We start from the raw sequence: 16,820 nt of genomic DNA, 5'->3' as shown, positions 1-16,820 counted from the left end.
AGTCATTAAAAACCAAAAATGGTATTTAACCTAGTTCATTTAAAAAAATCCCCTCTGATACATGGTGTACAGTCAACTCATGCAAAAGCACATAGATAAACTATGGTAATGGTATGCAGCTTATGAATGTAACACAGATGGTCATTATAAAAAGTCACTTGACGGTGATGTCCTACACAGGTTGCCATAAGTGCTTCTTCTGATGTCATCTGTGTCCTGTGTATTAAATCAGAAATGAAATCATGGGACAGTGAGGTTTTGTGTATGGCAGCAGACAGGTGTGCTCTGAGTGTCTGTGCTTTCGGACAAAGTCATTGCAACACCCACAACAACAGCAACAAACACAAAGGCCAAAACAACGATGTTGTTGATGATTGTTTGGGGGAAGTATTTCCCTGTTTCTGCCCGTAGTTGGCTCTTCGGTTAAAATGACCATAAGACAGAATTAATTGAATACAGTTTGATAAACCTGTTAATTGTATCTAAAGGCAATTATTGACTTGACAATGCAAAATTTCTAATGAAGCTAGATTTGATGCAGGAAAAGTTCCACGAAGCCTCGACTTGGTTCTGCCATAGAGACTGTACACTGTTCATTGTTTTCCAGCCAACATTGAGATGTCCTGCAAAAACATTTTCACAAATCAACATTTTCTCAAATGTCAAAGGTTGGACTTTGAAGTTTGCATGGAAAGAAATATGAATGGTTTTGAGCCATGCAGCGTAAGTTTACAGTGACCTAGTCCCCACAACAAAGAGTCACTCTCATTCACTCATTGTCTGCTGGAAAAGATGGGAAAACCTGCCAACGGCCAGAGCACGATATCCTCCCTGTTATCCCATTGTTTTTCTTTTCTGGGGTTACCCTGGCCCACAGTGCTGTGGTGACCTGCCTCTTCCACTGTGCTGAGAACACAGGGGGGCTGGGTTAAGCTCCACTGAAACCAGTTTGCAGCCAACAGGCTATATCATTATTGTTCTCTCTCAGCCTGTAGCATCCAGAGAAAGAATGATAGCGGAGACAACCCACAGAGCTCGCCGTCTGGCCCGACAGACTGGAAGTTATTAGTCTGCTTGACAATCAAAAACAGCTTTAGTTGAGAGCCGTTGGAGTGGGGTTTGACCTCACCTGTTGGTCGCTTTTTTTTTTTTTTTGACTGACGCTCCACCTTATATTGTCCTCTACGGATCTGTGTGCATTTAAACATGTATGTACCTGTCATGGTCCAATGACTTTGTTTCATGCACAGTCCGTATCCACCCTTATTATGACTCAGTTCAAGATCTTAACCCTCTTTTGTCAAGTGCCTCTCTCTAAAGGCATCGGGCTGTCACATGCCTTCCTAGCTTCTCTTGGCGGACGCATTCACTGAAGGCCACAAGCTCAATAGTGATGACTCTGCAGCAGATAATGCTAATGTACTTTGTGTAAGCTAAGCATTTATGCTGATGGAACATCAGGCTTTGATTGCTTACTTTATGACCCACAAGCATCTATTGATTGATGCCTTTAACAAATGCTGTCAGCTCAAGTGTTAAGGTTTTTCACTTGACATGCTTGTGGTGCACCTGTCATAGTACAACACTCAATAGCCATTTTAGATGACACTCTGAAATCTGGGGGAATATGGTCGTTTGTGGTGGAAACCCATAATTAGATGAGATGGTCTTTATCGATTTTACCTCTGTGCATCCAATACAGAGATACTGCAGCCCTTGCACAGCATAGGGTGTGTGTGTGTGTGTGTGTGTGTGTGTGTGTGTGTGTGTGTGTGTGTGTGTGTGTGTGTGTGTGTGTGTGTGTGTGTGTGTGTGTGTGTGGTGCTATTCTAGCTCCATCAACAGTGAAAAATACTTATCAAGCTGCAATGTGTAAATAAACCCTGGATCTGTCTTTACTTGACACATTTTGCTGAGTTTAGGATAGATGGGTTTGATGTCAAATAATTCGTACTTTGTCAAACATTTCACTAAACTTCATAAGTAAAGAAAAGAATGTTCCAATGAAAGGTTGCTGTCCCAAAATATATTCTGCAGGATAACATTTAATGTCAAGCTGTGATGTCCTTTGTGATTGTACCAGGGCTGCAACTTATTATCATATAACTGATTATTTTACGTTGTCTGTTAATCTCAATTAATCAGTTAGTTAGTTAGTTAGTGCTTTAAAATGCTTGTTTTGTCCAACCAGCAATCCAGTACCCAAACAAATCCAATTTACATTCATAGAAAACTAGAAAAACAGCAAATATTCAGATTTGAGAAGTTAGAAAGAGCTTTTTTTTCTGAAAGAACTAGTTATATGAGCGAACATTCATAAATGATCAAACTGTTAACTCATCATTTCAACTGTAGATTTAGATGTAGATGTAGATGTAGATTTCAAAATAATTGGGATTTTCAGTTTGTTTTGAGTAGGGCACTGATGAATACTCTAAACATTTGTTGGATATATTATTAATAATTTCAAGTAGTATTTACAGTATTATTCTTAGACATCCTCAGAAGTTTCGGACTGGTTGTTTCAGTATTGCAATACTCTTTAACATCCCATTTCAGTTTGGTCTTCAACAGTTATATGTGTAAATAGAGCAACAAGTACAGAAAGGCATTAACATGGAGCTCCAGTAACAGGTTCAGTCATTTGTCAGGTATTCAAGTGCAGAAACAGAAGCAGTGCTCCCAACTTTCTTTTTCTTCGGAAGCTTGTCTCTCCTCAATGACTTCAGGACCGGTGCTGAAGTGATGGATTAGACCTCTGTGCCAGCATTACCTCAGCTCTCCTGCTTTCCAAACACACACACACACACACACACACACACATACACACACAGAAAGAGAGCTTTACGGCTGTAGAAAGGGCTGAGTACCGGCTGTTTTTCACTTCTGCATAGATGTGCATTATATTTACCTAACCTATTTCTCTTCTGACTACTGACGTCATTAACATGTTAAGTATTGCACTAAATTTCAAGAATAGCTGCAGCATCAAAGGCGTTTATTGTGAGTGCGTTCAGTTTATTTCCTCCAGGCTTTTCTCATACCTGTCTGTGGGAGCCAAATGAGCAAAGTTAGCTACCAGGCTCTGTGTGGCTTGCATGAAAACATAAGGGAGGTGTGCTGCGTGTTTCAGGTTTTAAAACCCCTATTCTATGAAAAATGGGCCACAGTGTAAAACAGAAATAAACAGAATGTGATAACTTGCCAATCCTTTTTGACATATACTCAATTGAAAACAGTACAAAGACAGTATATTAAATGTTGTGACTCATCAACTTCATTGAGTTTTGTAAATATCTGCTTATTGTCTCAAATACGTTGGCAGAGGAGCCACAAAAGACTGGGAAAGTCCTGGAAAGGCTCAGTTGTTCACAAGCAAGGATGGAGCGAGGTTCACCACTTTGTGAACACATGATTGGATAAAGGATGTTGCTACATGGGCTCAAGAACACTTCATAAAACTCGGCAAACGTGGTTCATTTGCAAATGACTCCGTTCTGTTTTACACAGCGTCCCAATATTTTTGGAATCTAGGTTGTGTCTCAACACCACCACAACTGTTAACAGCTCTAATAATGTTTGCTTGCTGCTTGTTGAGAGGAAAGTAATTAGTAAAAATTCACTGCCTCTGATACGAGACCTTAATCCATTTCCACCAAATGATGTGACAAAATGTTAGCTCTGTGGCAAATAAACAGCTGGTCAGTCATTAGATCACATAAATGCTCTGTAAAGCTCTGATTAATTGGATTCTGTCTCCCTGTTCTTGCTTTCCTCTCACAGAAAGAGATTCAGGCCATGAGCCAGTGCCACCACCCCAACATCGTGTCTTACTACACCTCATTTGTGGTAAAGGATGAGCTGTGGCTGGTCATGAAGCTGCTCAGTGGCGGTAAGTGCATGTGTCTTCCAAGGCTTTCTTCTTCCATCACGTGTCCATTCTCTTCTTACACTACCCCTGACTTCTTCCAGTCAACCTCAATGTTTAGATCCTGCACAGGCCAAAATATCAATCTCAATATGTCTGATTTCTGATTCAGAAATAAGGGGTTAAATGAGCAGATTTTGAGTTACAGTGAGTTACCACATCAAATCCAATTTGGTTTGGAGTATACTTCTAGCTTTAAAAGGATAGTTCAGTTAAGTACCTCATACAGGGGCTGTATGAGGTACTTATCAATAGTCAGTGTATTACTTACAATAGATGGCGGTTGGCACACCCCCAGTTTGGAGAAGTAGCAGGAGTGCAGGTGTCGGAAGCGAAGCAATGTACTGCTGTGGATGGGGGCAGCAGAAAGCCACCCAAAAAAAGCCCAAAACACCTAAATCAGTCTGTGTATATTTAAAATATTTCTACCACCTTACCCTGCTGTCAGACAGCCCTTTAAACAAGGCACTGAAGCCATCATATGCTATCTTCCCAGTTCCCAGACTCCTTTGACAAAATCACTACTTTTTACCTTGCATAACATGGGAGTTGCTGCTCTTCTGTTGCCTCGGTCAGTTTGTTTGTTTGTGTTGTTGTGTGGCTTTGGTGTTTTGCCTCGTTAGTTCGCCTCCAAACTAAACAGTGTAACAGTGTAAAACAGATCGAGGCAGCAGTAGCCCGGCAACCCCCTGTGTTCTGCAAGCTAAAATTACTATTTTTGTCAAAGGCGTCCGGTTTGGATTGTGGCTTTAGAGAGAGCTATATTAATGGCTTCAGTTTCCTGTCAGAAAGCGCTGTCTGATGGCGAGGAAAAGCTGTGAAAATACGCTGAATATGTTGTATTTTTAGCTGATTGAATTTTTAGGTAGACCTTTTCAGGTGGCTAAAATGCTGTCCACAACAGTACATTGGTTAGCTTTCCATCAGTACTCCTGGTGATTCTCTAAACTGGGGGCGTGCTGACCACCATCTGCTGGAGGTAATACACTGACCATGGATAAGTTCCTCATATACCACTTCAAAAAACCTGAAGTATCCCCTTAAATTCATATCTGGCTGGGTCCAGAATTTTGGGCAGGGCCCCTCAAGATGGGAGAGGGTCCAGTAGGAAGAGTTGGGCTACTTACTGCTGGTGATGTTGACTGTGATTGTAGGGGATGTGACAGCACCGATCCTCATTGTGTCCCATGTGAGCTGCAGCTCTTTCCGGGCTTTAACTCAGTACAGTGCAGGAGCTAATGACAGGGCAGAGGTAATAACAGCCCACAGGCCGGCGTCATGGCACCCATGTGGCAGCGCTGCAATTAACTAGTGAGAGGAGCATGAATAGAGGGCCACCATAGAAAGAAAGACCTCAAAATGCAATGATTGCATCTACTTCTGATTGTTTTGTTTTTATTTTCACCAGCAACATCAAACTCTGGTATCTAACAGAGTTTTGGATCTGTACAGAGTATTTGAGAAGGAGAAGCTTTTAGAGCAGACCTGTGAGGGCTCCTAGACACAAACTGAATGTGGATGAAGGCCTCCTGTGCCAAACATTTCACAAGCAAGAAGCAGTGGGCTCCTTTAACTTGGAGAATGGCCTTCAGTTTACAAAGAGGCCAAAAATTGCCACTCGTCTCTCTCCAAAACCTGCTCTCAGTCTCACACACTTAATTATACAAGCACAAGCGTACACGGATACATCCACACGCTAAACATTTACACTCTATTTCTATCCTCCCTTGTTCCCCTCCAGCCCCCAGTGTAAACAGCATCCCACTGTAACGGATAGTGTCCAGGTGGCATGCCTGGCTCCCTCGGATACACTCGAGTCATGAGCCTCTTGGCAGCCGCCTTGCAGCTGGGCCGGGGGTCATGGTGCCCGCCAAGCGACGCTTGAGCAGGCGGCCAGCCTCACAGCAGGAGCAGACACCACTTAAGATGGCCTCTCTCATTCCCCTTATCGTAGTTAAACAGAGAGCCCTTGATGTTGAGTTTTATTGTGCGGAGTAATTAAATGATGGCCGTGGCAACGTCTGCCATGGAGACAGACCTCAAATGAGGCTGGGTTTATAGAGCATCACTCCACGGGGCAGAGCATACCAGCCCAGAGGAAGGCCAACCCCTGTCTGCTCCTCCGGCTTGATGTAGCGTAAGAAAGCCTCCACCCTCCGACTCAATCCTGTCTTGCGTCTTCTGCTGTTGAAAGACTGATAACAGCTCGACAGTTGCTCAGACAAAGCACCGACATGTCCACAGTTTTTGTTTTTAAAGTGCTATATGACGAAGCAGCAGAGTGCATTCCTACAGGTCTCCTTTCTAATAGACAAAAATGTTGTTGGGCCACATTCTACCCGACTCACATTTTTAAGCAATATTTTCACATTTGCTCCAGATGCACTTGACCCGTCCGAGACAGTTACTATGATTTGGAGAGCTTAGCAGGGCTGGGTGATTAAACAAATGTAATTTTTAATTATGATTTTGCCTTCCAACAATTACAAAAATAGTTAATCGAGATAAAATGATTATTGTGCCGCATTCCAATTTTTCACAGAGCGTTTTTAGTACTGAATGAGTTAGAGAAAAGTCAGACTTGTCAGGCAGATGGATTCAAATGAAGGATTTTGCAGTTGAATAGTATTTAAAGTTGCCCTGTTAAAAGGACTTTTTTTTAAATTCAGTAAACGCATAATGTTTCCACAGTCAGTCAAGCGTGTTAAATAATCATGATCTTAATAATGACCAAAATATTTGTGATTATGATTTTCGTCAAGTAGCCCTAGAGCTTTGTCTTTTGCAAAGTAATTTATAGAAAATCTGCAGACGTTTCTAAAAGCAGTCTTTGAGCACATGTCTGGATGGACTCATGTTATTGTGGCATATACTCATTCTTAGCGTTGTGTCACTGTTGAGTATTGGCATGCCACTGCTGCTTTACTGGCCTATGCCTCTTATAAGAAGGTACTGTATGTCACTCATGCTGTATTGGCACAGCGATTTCCAACCAGGGATGCTTGCAGCCCAGATTGTACTTCAGCAGTTGCTAGGGGATACCTGAAGAGATTGTGGAGTAGCTCAGCTTACTTTGAAAAAAACAAAACAAACAAATTGAAATTGTGATTTGAAGAAAAATACAACAGGCCTCCCACTGACCTCAGCTACCTGTAAGACCACATGCAGTGATTTGGAATATGTGAACACTTCTGCACTTTTGATGAAGTTCTGAGCAGATGGATAAACGTGTCATTCCAGAATGTAGCTTCTCCGGACTCCACAAATAGGTGTTGTACCTGCACTTTTCTGCTTGCTTGTTTTGTGTTCTTGGTGATATGCCACTTTGACTAGTGGTATGCCGCTTATTTTCACCTGGCACCTGGCCCATGAAGAGCAGCATGTCACCGGTCTACCACTGGCAAGTAACACTCCCTTCTGTTAACAGCGACGTAGAGTCGGCACATGCCACTGAAACAGGCCATCAGCCACTTTCTGATCTTGGTGTCACTTTATCAAAAAAGTTCATCATTGCATATATGCACAAAAACCCCGAACATCAGCAGATTAAACACTGTCACTGTCTAACTCGTCAACCTTTTTTTTGCAAATTGTTAACAGTAGGATGTGAATCTTCTGGAATCTCATGTATTGATTTGATTCTGATTCTGGGGCGTAGCAACATTTTTTTCACCCACCCCTAATTAATAGCAATTTAATGGCACTGCTTCTTGGACAATATAGTGTACATTCACGGTCCCAGTACAGTGTCCTATTGTAGGCTTCATGTCATATATTCATTCAGATGAGCAGAGTTCTAAAAGGACTAACCCTCAATCAGGACTGCACTCCTCTCTGGCAAATCTGTTCAAGGCCAAACCTGTAGCGCTGAGTGTTGAGGTAGGTACGCAGCAGGCACAGGGCTTTTCAGGAAATTCCTCTTCTGAATGTGACATGTGAACAACTGTTTCATTAGAGCGCCGCATAACCTGTCAGTGACTGAATTCACATCGGAGAGACATCCACTGAAACCCACAGGGACAGAATATGAGTCATGCCAAAGCAAGCAGAGGAATGTGTTCCCAGGAGATTAGTGTGCAGCCTTCGTCGACCTGCAGTCGCTGCCACCGAGCTCAATCAAATGCCACTCAGAGTGGAATCCAGCTAAAGGCAGATTGTTATTGACTGAATTTAGCATATGAAAAGACTCTGTCAAGTTTGGAGCCAGTGGATTTGTCACATCATGATGTGGCCCTCAACTATTGCCAAAGTGCTGACAGGGAGCTTTGATGGTGATTTCAGGTTTACAGAATTAAAACAATGTAATTCTAGTATGCAAAATTACCTTTGTTCACTATTTTATCACATTGTTCTTTCTCCCTAGAAAATTAAACTGTGTAATTTAGACGCTTTGATGGAGACTTCTTTCAGTCTCAGCCAACAATCCTCTCCTGTTCACCTTTCTTTTACACCACCTATGGCTCTGCACAGCCCCTCCCTTGCCACACCCTCCCTGTGCCCTTCCAACTTTGCTTGGCATTCCCCATCGGCCTTTAGCACAGTTGGCACCAGCTCTCATCTCCTTCATCCACTTCCCCCTCCTCCCCCCTATCAGCCTCTCATCCTCTCCCACAGTCTCAAACCGCCTGCTCTGAACAGGAGAATGGAAAGACTGTATAAGTGATGTTGTTGTTGGATGAAGTAGAGTTAAGTAGAGCTATGTATAAATCCTGCCTTTTACACCTTTACAGGTTTTCTTTGAAATCCTAAGAGGGAGAGATCTGGCTAATCCAGCATGTAACTGACATCATGATTTGACATTTTCCTGAGTTTTTGCGTCCTCTACAGTGCACTACACTGTAAAGACTTAATTTACTCCCTGTGATTTGTATTAAGTTCCCTCAGGGGTCTTGGACAGGCACTGTTCCAACCACTCCAACAGGTGTCATGTAGTCTTTCCCATGCGAAATGAACCTTTTGATTGTTAAACTGTCAGTCAGTGTCAACGTGTTGAAACAGCCTAATGAGGCATGAAGAGTTCAATCAGACGAATTTGAAAGAGGCTGACAAGGCTGGCATTTAGTGATGCTCCAAAGCTTACATCACGCTGTGAGTGTGCACTTAGAAATTTTCTCCCGTCAGTGCCACCTCAGCTTGGTCTGGAAAAGTGTTTGCCGTGCACTAATTGTCTTGCTTTACCCTCTTCTTCTATCTATGCCAATGTTTTTCTGTTCCCCTATAAAGAAAAGTTTGACATTTTGGGAAATACATTGAATTGCTTTCATGCCATGAGTAAGATGTGAAGATCAGTACCACTCTCGTGTCTGTCTGGTAACGTGGAGCTGGAGCCAGCAGCCGTTACCTTAGCTTAGCATGAGGACTGGAAACAGGGGGACACAGCTAGCCTGATTCTGTCCAAATGTAACAAAATCCCCCTACCACCCCCTTTAAGCCCATTAATTAACATGTATTTTGTTTGTTTAATCCATGCAAAACCAAAGTGTAAAAATCCCTATTCGTTGGCTGGGAACAGTTGCCAGACAACCAGCGCAGAGTTTGGGAAGTTACTGTTCCTGAGCAAGAATGAAGAAGAAGAAGTCTGGCACATAAACCCATCATCGAACAACAAACTGTTGTTTTTACACGTTTTTTGTACCAATGAAAAAAGATAAATAATAATAATTAGTAATAATTGATAAATAATTAGTGAAGTGATAATTAGTGGAGGTGCTGCAAGGCAGATTTTGTTACTATTAGGACAGAGCCAGGCTAGCTGTTTCCTACAGTCTGTATGCAAAGTTAAGTTAGCCGGCTGCTGGAGGAAGCTTAATGCTTAACGTACAGACATCAGTATCAACCTTCTCATCTTCCTCTTGGCAAGAAAGGGAAAAACCGTATTTCTAAAAAAGTCTTTAATGGTGTTTAGATAAAGCAGGGCTGTCACTTTCTCTATTTGGTTGAGTGAGCAAGTATACGGTCCTGCACATTAGCTACTTGGTCACTTTCTCATGTAATTACTCCTGTTTGCTCATTAGGACTGTGCCTCCTCCTCATTTAGACTTGACTCTCTTCATTCCTTCCCTCAGCGCCCTCCTCATTGTCACCTGTCACTTCCTGTCAATTCCTCTCCTCCCTACAGCCATTTGCGACGAGGAGATGAACATCATGCCGAGCACAGAAGCATTGAGAGAGGAGGGAACCGTGTGTGGAGAACAGGGGAGGGGAAGAAAAAAGCCGAACAGGCTGCCTTTTCTCAATGAGCTTCAAAGAGCTGTCACATCAGAGAGGCGCGGCTGCTCTCTTCTTACGCTTCCCTCTCGCTTCTCGCCAAGCCACTCGCTCACATACACACCTGCTATTGCACACACTGAAGACACACATCTAGGCTGCTTTTCTTTCCGTCGTCTGTGCTCTCTTTGAATGGGTTTGTCTCTTTTCCTCGCTGCTGAATCACATTTTCTGCCGCGCACCGTCACTGCACGAGGAACCCGTTGAACTCGCCTCTCCCTCACTCGCTCCCCCTCCTCTGCCTCTCGCTGTGCCTAAGACTCTCTGCAGTAACGCCGTCTTGTCTCAGGTGGCCCGTCATCGGCGGCTCCGCTGGGTAATGCAGTGCTCGACTAAGTGCTGCAGGCGAGGACACCCTGACGTGATTGTGCAAATAAATATCTTTGCACTCCAAGCCTGGCACAGTTGCTGAAACGCAATCAATTCAGTCCTGGAATTGTGTGCGGACAGTGTTTCGGGACCTTGAAAAGGCCATTTCCAGCTTTTGTTCGCAAGTGCCGCTGCGTGGGTGTGTGTGTGTGTGTGTGTGTGTGTGTGTGTGTGTGTGTGTGGGTGTGGGTGTGGGTGTGTGTCGTTTATGTGTGTGTGGCTGAGGGTGTGTGTGACGGATAGACAGTGTGGCACTGTGATGTTTGTGTTTGTGTATCACTGCAGCACAATGCAGCTTGTCAGCCAAGTGGCATTCTTTTTGCTTCTCTGCTTTGTCCCCATTCACCAGTGTCCCCCAATTTTCTGTCATACTGAATGCAAATACTGAACCTCTTTTCAGAGGGATGTTCTTTATTCTTTGGAAAGTCGCACAAAGGAAATCATACACTGACAGCAGTCTGACTTTTCATCCAGAGCGCTCCTTTTATTCAGCAGGAGCCAGGCTGAGGGAGACATGGTGACCTGCCCGGTCAGTGAGCAGCGCAACGCTAGTTCTCCTTTCACCTTGGGAGACTAAAGACAAAGCAACAGTTTGAGTTATAACCTCAAATGTTAACATGCACGCTTATCTTTCATGCAGATCGCTGACCAATTGCAAAGGCATAAAAGGAGCATGCACCCTCAAATAGAATTCACATGCAGTGTATTATTGCAGAGCTCAGTTGGTTTTTGTGAATTTGAGGTGAAAGTGAGAGAAACGGACTGGAGTGATGATGTCATCAGAAGTCAAATCCTGTAGCTGCTCCATAGAATGGCATGACTCTGGCAGTAGCCATGGTGATTTCAACTGGCCACGCTTCATGATAGCCAGCTGTGAACTCATTTGGATGGAAAAGCTCAAACAAAAATCCTATGAGCCAACAAAGTCAATCTAATTTAAAGTCAATGGATCAAGTCCAAAAAATGTCCTCTAATGACATCATAAATCGAAGTCTTGCTTTTGCTTATTCACAGAGACACCTGTCTGTGTTTATAGACACTGACTTTACTTTTTCAAATCATAGATAACACAACATAAATTCTTTTTAAAGGCAGATTTACCTTTCAAATAATGCATGATAATGACTGCTCTGATCTCCCACTCTCCACCATTGGTTTGTTTTGCCATGGCCAAATGACAAGGTCATGGTGATGTTTATGGTTAAAGGACTTTGTCTTAACGCAGCTAAATCGTTTGTTTTTCCCTTAAATAAAATCCACTTTTCTGGAACTGGAAAAAGGTCTTTGTGTACCCACAATCTAATTTAACCAAACAATATAAGATGAGACATGAATTATCTTGACTGAATGGCTACAGATCCACCAGGAAGTATGTGTTTTCATAAATAAGGTTTGGTTTAGGCTCAACAAATGATATAGGCTAGCCGATGTGACGTACTGTTGTTGCAGGAGTAGATCATCAGTCAAGACCAGAAACGACACAATTTATTTACCCAGCCTGTTTTTAAAGAGGTCGACGGCTGGATAGTTTTCATTTCTCCCTGACATTGATGTTGACAATCACCAATGCAGTTTTCAACAAAGAAAAATGAAGCATGACAATGTAAGTTCTTTTTTTATCAACCGCTGTCTCCTGTGGTTATTATCCAGGCTCCGTGCTGGACGTGATCAAGCATATCATCTCACGAGGAGAACACAAGACAGGCGTCTTGGACGAGGCCAGCATAGCCACCGTGTTGAAAGACGTGCTTGAGGGCCTGGAGTACCTACACAAGAACGGACAGATCCACAGGTAAGAAGACTCATGGCCCTGCACTCAGGTACTAATGCAGCTGCAGGACTTCCCATTATCACTAAGCACAGAGGGTTTATTAGAGTTCACCTTGAGGGTTTATGGAGCAGAAATATACATGACTCTGCCCCTAACTTCCTCCTCTCTGTTTCCTCCCCCTCTCTCCTAAAGGCTGTCAAACTAATACTATGTCCCCCACTGTGACTACATGGGACATTATGTTTTTACAGCGATGTCCAGTTGTGCTTGTGCTGACACTTTCCTGTGAGGCCAGTCATTCAGATACAATTCATTATAGAATTGTCTTTTTGTTTTTCAGTCATCTCATCACGTATTTCTTCTGTTTTAGTCAAAAACATAAGCAGCATCTCTGGTAATCTGTGCAAACTCATTCCTGCTCTTAGTGCATGGTTTATTGCAAATTTCAATGCACAGAACTGATTGGTATTCTCCATCAGACTAGACGGATGACTGTACCAAGGAAATGGCATTTTCAGACAGCCACTTTCACTCACTAAAGGTCAAGGGTGTCATTGGGCTCTATATAGAGATGAGGCAGTGTACTTTCCCAATGGGACTGTGACAAGTCTTCCAGAAGAAGAAGCAGTAATGATGTGTTTATGCCACTGAAGTATGGTTATGAATGAATAAATCAATGAATGAATAAATCAGTCCACTCACTTTCTATCTTTTTAATGCTGTACACATGATATAAGCCCTCAGTGTTTTAATTAAACTGCAGCAACTTCAACTTTAAAAAACTACTGATAGAAATCTGTAAGTAGACTCCCACTTCAGAGCTGATAATCTTTCAGGGCTGATAGTCATTACGAGTTACAGTATAAATATGCATTAGTGGAATGTGTCAATGGCAGGTTTGTGTGCCACAGGAAATGTGATCCCGAAAGCTCTCTTTCTAAGCCAGTTCGAGACCTGGCTAAATCCCCGCACTCGAGCTGTCACAGTGAACCCACGCCGGCTGCAGAAGTCATCGCGCTACCTTCTCTGTATTTAATATTCATTACTCACTTTTTCGTACGTCTCCTCTTCTCTCCCGCTGGCACACATATAGCCCGGGACAGCCTACATGTATAAATAATGCATAGCTTTTTTCGGCTTGGTTAAGTGCTCAGCAGCTTTTAGAGTCGCATGCCAATGAGAGAGAGTGAGAGAGGCTTGATTGAAAGCTTTGACCACGGGCTTGGATGAGTGATGTTTTTTGTTCAGCCATGTAGGTGAAGCATCAGCTCAGTAACCTGCCAGTAAGCAAACAGCTTTCCCCTATAGAAAGTGTAGATAGAGATGTAAGGAATTAGCATACAACACTATTTAAATTACTGTGTTAATTAAAAGGAAAATCCACTGCGGTTTACTCTGCTGCAGCATTTAAGTATCCACTTTCAGCATAATGTGACAGGGTTATTGGTCATTGCCAGAGAGAGGGGAATGGTTTTCCCAGAGTAAAAACCCTCCTTCAGCTCTGTGCCCGGCTCTAAGGAGGATCATTCATTCATCACCTCTGTCCACCCCAGGCTCTGAGGTGTGACTTGTGAAAAAGTAAGTGTGAGGCATGTGAGGTAATCCCAAGCAGCACTGAATCACCGACACGCTGAGAATGTCTGCTGTAAACGTGTGCATATGGCCGTGCGAGGTCCTCCAGCGTAAGCTGGATCATATGAGTGGGAGCCTCGGGGCAGGGGTGATGGAGAGAGTCAAGCGGCTGAGGCTTGTCGAGGAGGGAGAAAGTGTCACATGATATGTTCCATCCAGCCAAGGACGGCAGAAAAGCAATTAGAGTCTCGCGGCCCGGGCTGTAGCCTCAGCCGGAGACATTTACCACAAGACGGCAAACTGCTCCACCTCCACATTCACAGCAGCTCGGAAAGTCAGTTATTCAAAGGTGGCACTTGTCTGCTAACTCGAGCAGTGCATAGACATTGTGCACGTGACGAGAGATGAATATCTCTGTAGAGTAGATTTGTCAGTCAGTTGGATCTTATTTCACCTTTCTATTGGCAAAATTTGTGGGTGGTACCGATAAGTCCACTCCATTCGGGTTCCAAGCGAGGTGGGCTGAAATTAAAAGTTGGGAGTAAAGCACAGTAGAATCAGAGTCAGTGTTGGCGCTCTAATGTCGGGTTTCCCAGCTCTTACCATTTCTTCAGCAGTCCTTTGTCTTGCCGCCTGCAGCCTTTTCTCAAACAAAGCTTTTCTCCTTGTCCTAATGAACAACACATCTTGAGCAGAAAGATCTTTCGATGTCCTCCGTTGTGTTCTTGTTGTTATAAGAGTAGCGTAGCTCAGAGCTTGATGGGTGTGGTTGAAAGAGTGAAGGAGAGTGAACAGTGAACATGATCGGAGCAAAGGAAAAGGTCAGCAGTAAGCTGTCAATCGGGCAGTAAATGTACAGCATAAGTTGCAGTGTGTCATTTAATGAATGGTGGCGCATCGCAAGACTGAGAAAGTTGTTTCCCAAGTGCTGGAAAAGTGAAGGGGGTTAGCCCCAAAGCCCCCATAACAACCCCCTTTCATTTAAAAAGTACTGTCTGCGGTGGAAATGCAAAACAGATTTTGGGTTTAGATACATTCATACATTCACATTGTTCAGTGGAAACGCGGCATTAGAAAATCAGCCTGCAAGTTAATTATTGCAAAGGCCCCTTCGACAGCAGTCTTATGTTGTGGGGAGCTCTTTGCCTTATTCATCTCTGAAACCTCACGTCTTCTGAAGGTACATGGGAAGGTTCTGCCAGCAAATTACTTGGCATGTGGTTTAGTAATGACCAGGTAATGGCTGTAGTTACGCTGCCTGTGGGAGCAGAGAGTCTCTTGCTGTGAATTAAAGGAAAACTGACAAAATAAGACATAAAAATTGATTTGGAAAAAGAGATGAGAATGGATTTCAGCAGGCTGGAGGAAAGCAATCAAAAGAGCGAATGCTTTTTGTGGTCACAAAGGGCACGGTTAAAAGAGGGGGAGGTATTTCATAAACCCTCTTTCACAGCCCTGTTAGGGCCACTGTGAGCCTGGCACCAGGATGTGATGTCACAGGAGGTGACCTGTTGGAGCTGCAAGGTGCGAGATGAGAAAGATAAATCTTTTTGACAGTTTCATACCGTGGCTGTTCCCACCTGGCTACTGCCTGGGTATCACGTCAGTGGGTCATAAATATGACGAGACCACACATATCTTGTTCATTTTGCAACATCTTTTGGCTGCGTATCACCTTCTAGTTTCTGGCAACGTTTCTCATTATCTTTAATGCGCTTTAACACATAGAAATGAACTGAATCAGTTGGTTATTCTTCTGGCGTAAGCCCACCTATTGTACCATATGGCTGGATGACTAGTACAGTCGGAGTAGGGAGTTAAACTGCAGGTTGGCTTTTTTCCTCTCTGCTACAGTATTTCTTTGAACTTGTGTGGTGCATTGTGTCACCACCTCCTCCCTCCTCCTCCTCCTCTTCCTCTCCAGTGAATGTTAATGATTGTCTGCACTCTGCAGCCTTTTTCTCAGAGCATTGCAATCTGCTGCAGTGAACTATCGTCTCCGTGGTTCTTGAATGAGTGCAAGAGGGATGCAGTCAGACGGCCTTGATCACTCTTTGTGAATGATGCAGCTTCATGGGCTGTCTTCTATCGGAGTGAAGCATATTACATTGAAAATCCATCTTAAAATAGTATTCAGCAGCTTGTTTGAATTTACAAATGAAAACTAGCCTCTGAAAAATAATCCATGATGTGAGTAATCAAACAACTCTGGGGACACTGGCAGTAAAATGGCTCTGATTAATAGCTTTAAGCTCTTCATTCACCTAAGCTAATCATGACGTAGCATGTGAAACAAAATCCCTATCACAACTTAAAAAAAAATGTCTTCTGACGACCTAATCATTTCAAGTCTGATCTTGATTTTTAGCCACGTTAGCGGTCAGTCCGCCGCTTTGAATTATCTCTATTGGATGGACTGCCATGAAATTTGTTACAAATATATATGGTGTCCTGAAGAGTCCTTCAGTGATCCGGTGACACCTCATCAAGTGCCATCAGCAAGTCAAAGCTTTCAATTTGTCCAAAATCTTTGGTTCTTGGCCGAATAACCTGCAAAGCTAACAGGCTAATCTAAGATAGTGAACATGTTAAACAGTATACCTCCTAAACATTAGCTGTTAGCAAGCACCTTTAGCATGTAGCTAAAAATGCTGTTGTTCCTATGTACAGCCTCACAGAGCTGCTTGCACAACCCTTTAACTTGTTAGATATTGACTTTCTCTGTGCAAAATCATCCACATAGCTCAGTGTAAATTGTTCATTGGGGTGGATTTTTTTCTTCAGCTGGCATAGCTTAACTTCCTGGCATATTTCCCATTGTAGAAGCAGAATGCAGTCCCACAGCTAGACTTGTTCTCCAACAAATGTGACAGGGGAGATGATAAGCTGGAAGGTCTTGTGACGTGGCCAGAG

The 16,820-nt window shown here is 43.2% G+C and overlaps 1 protein-coding gene across 3 annotated transcripts in view; it reads left to right on the top strand.

The window, feature by feature from the left end:
• Positions 1-16,820, top strand: part of oxsr1b (oxidative stress responsive kinase 1b) — a 42,589-nt gene that overhangs the window by 13,160 nt on the left and 12,609 nt on the right. For all 3 annotated transcript variants that reach the window (XM_041961356.1, XM_041961355.1, XM_041961357.1), the window contains exons 3-4: positions 3,784-3,892; positions 12,215-12,356. In XM_041961356.1, the coding sequence (XP_041817290.1) occupies positions 3,784-3,892; positions 12,215-12,356 (251 nt within the window). The remainder of the gene's footprint in view (positions 1-3,783; positions 3,893-12,214; positions 12,357-16,820) is intronic.

This window comes from Chelmon rostratus, chromosome 20 (genome assembly GCF_017976325.1).
Source record: "Chelmon rostratus isolate fCheRos1 chromosome 20, fCheRos1.pri, whole genome shotgun sequence".
NCBI classification, from domain to species: domain Eukaryota; kingdom Metazoa; phylum Chordata; class Actinopteri; order Chaetodontiformes; family Chaetodontidae; genus Chelmon; species Chelmon rostratus.
This window is presented reverse-complemented; position numbering and strand designations above follow the sequence as displayed.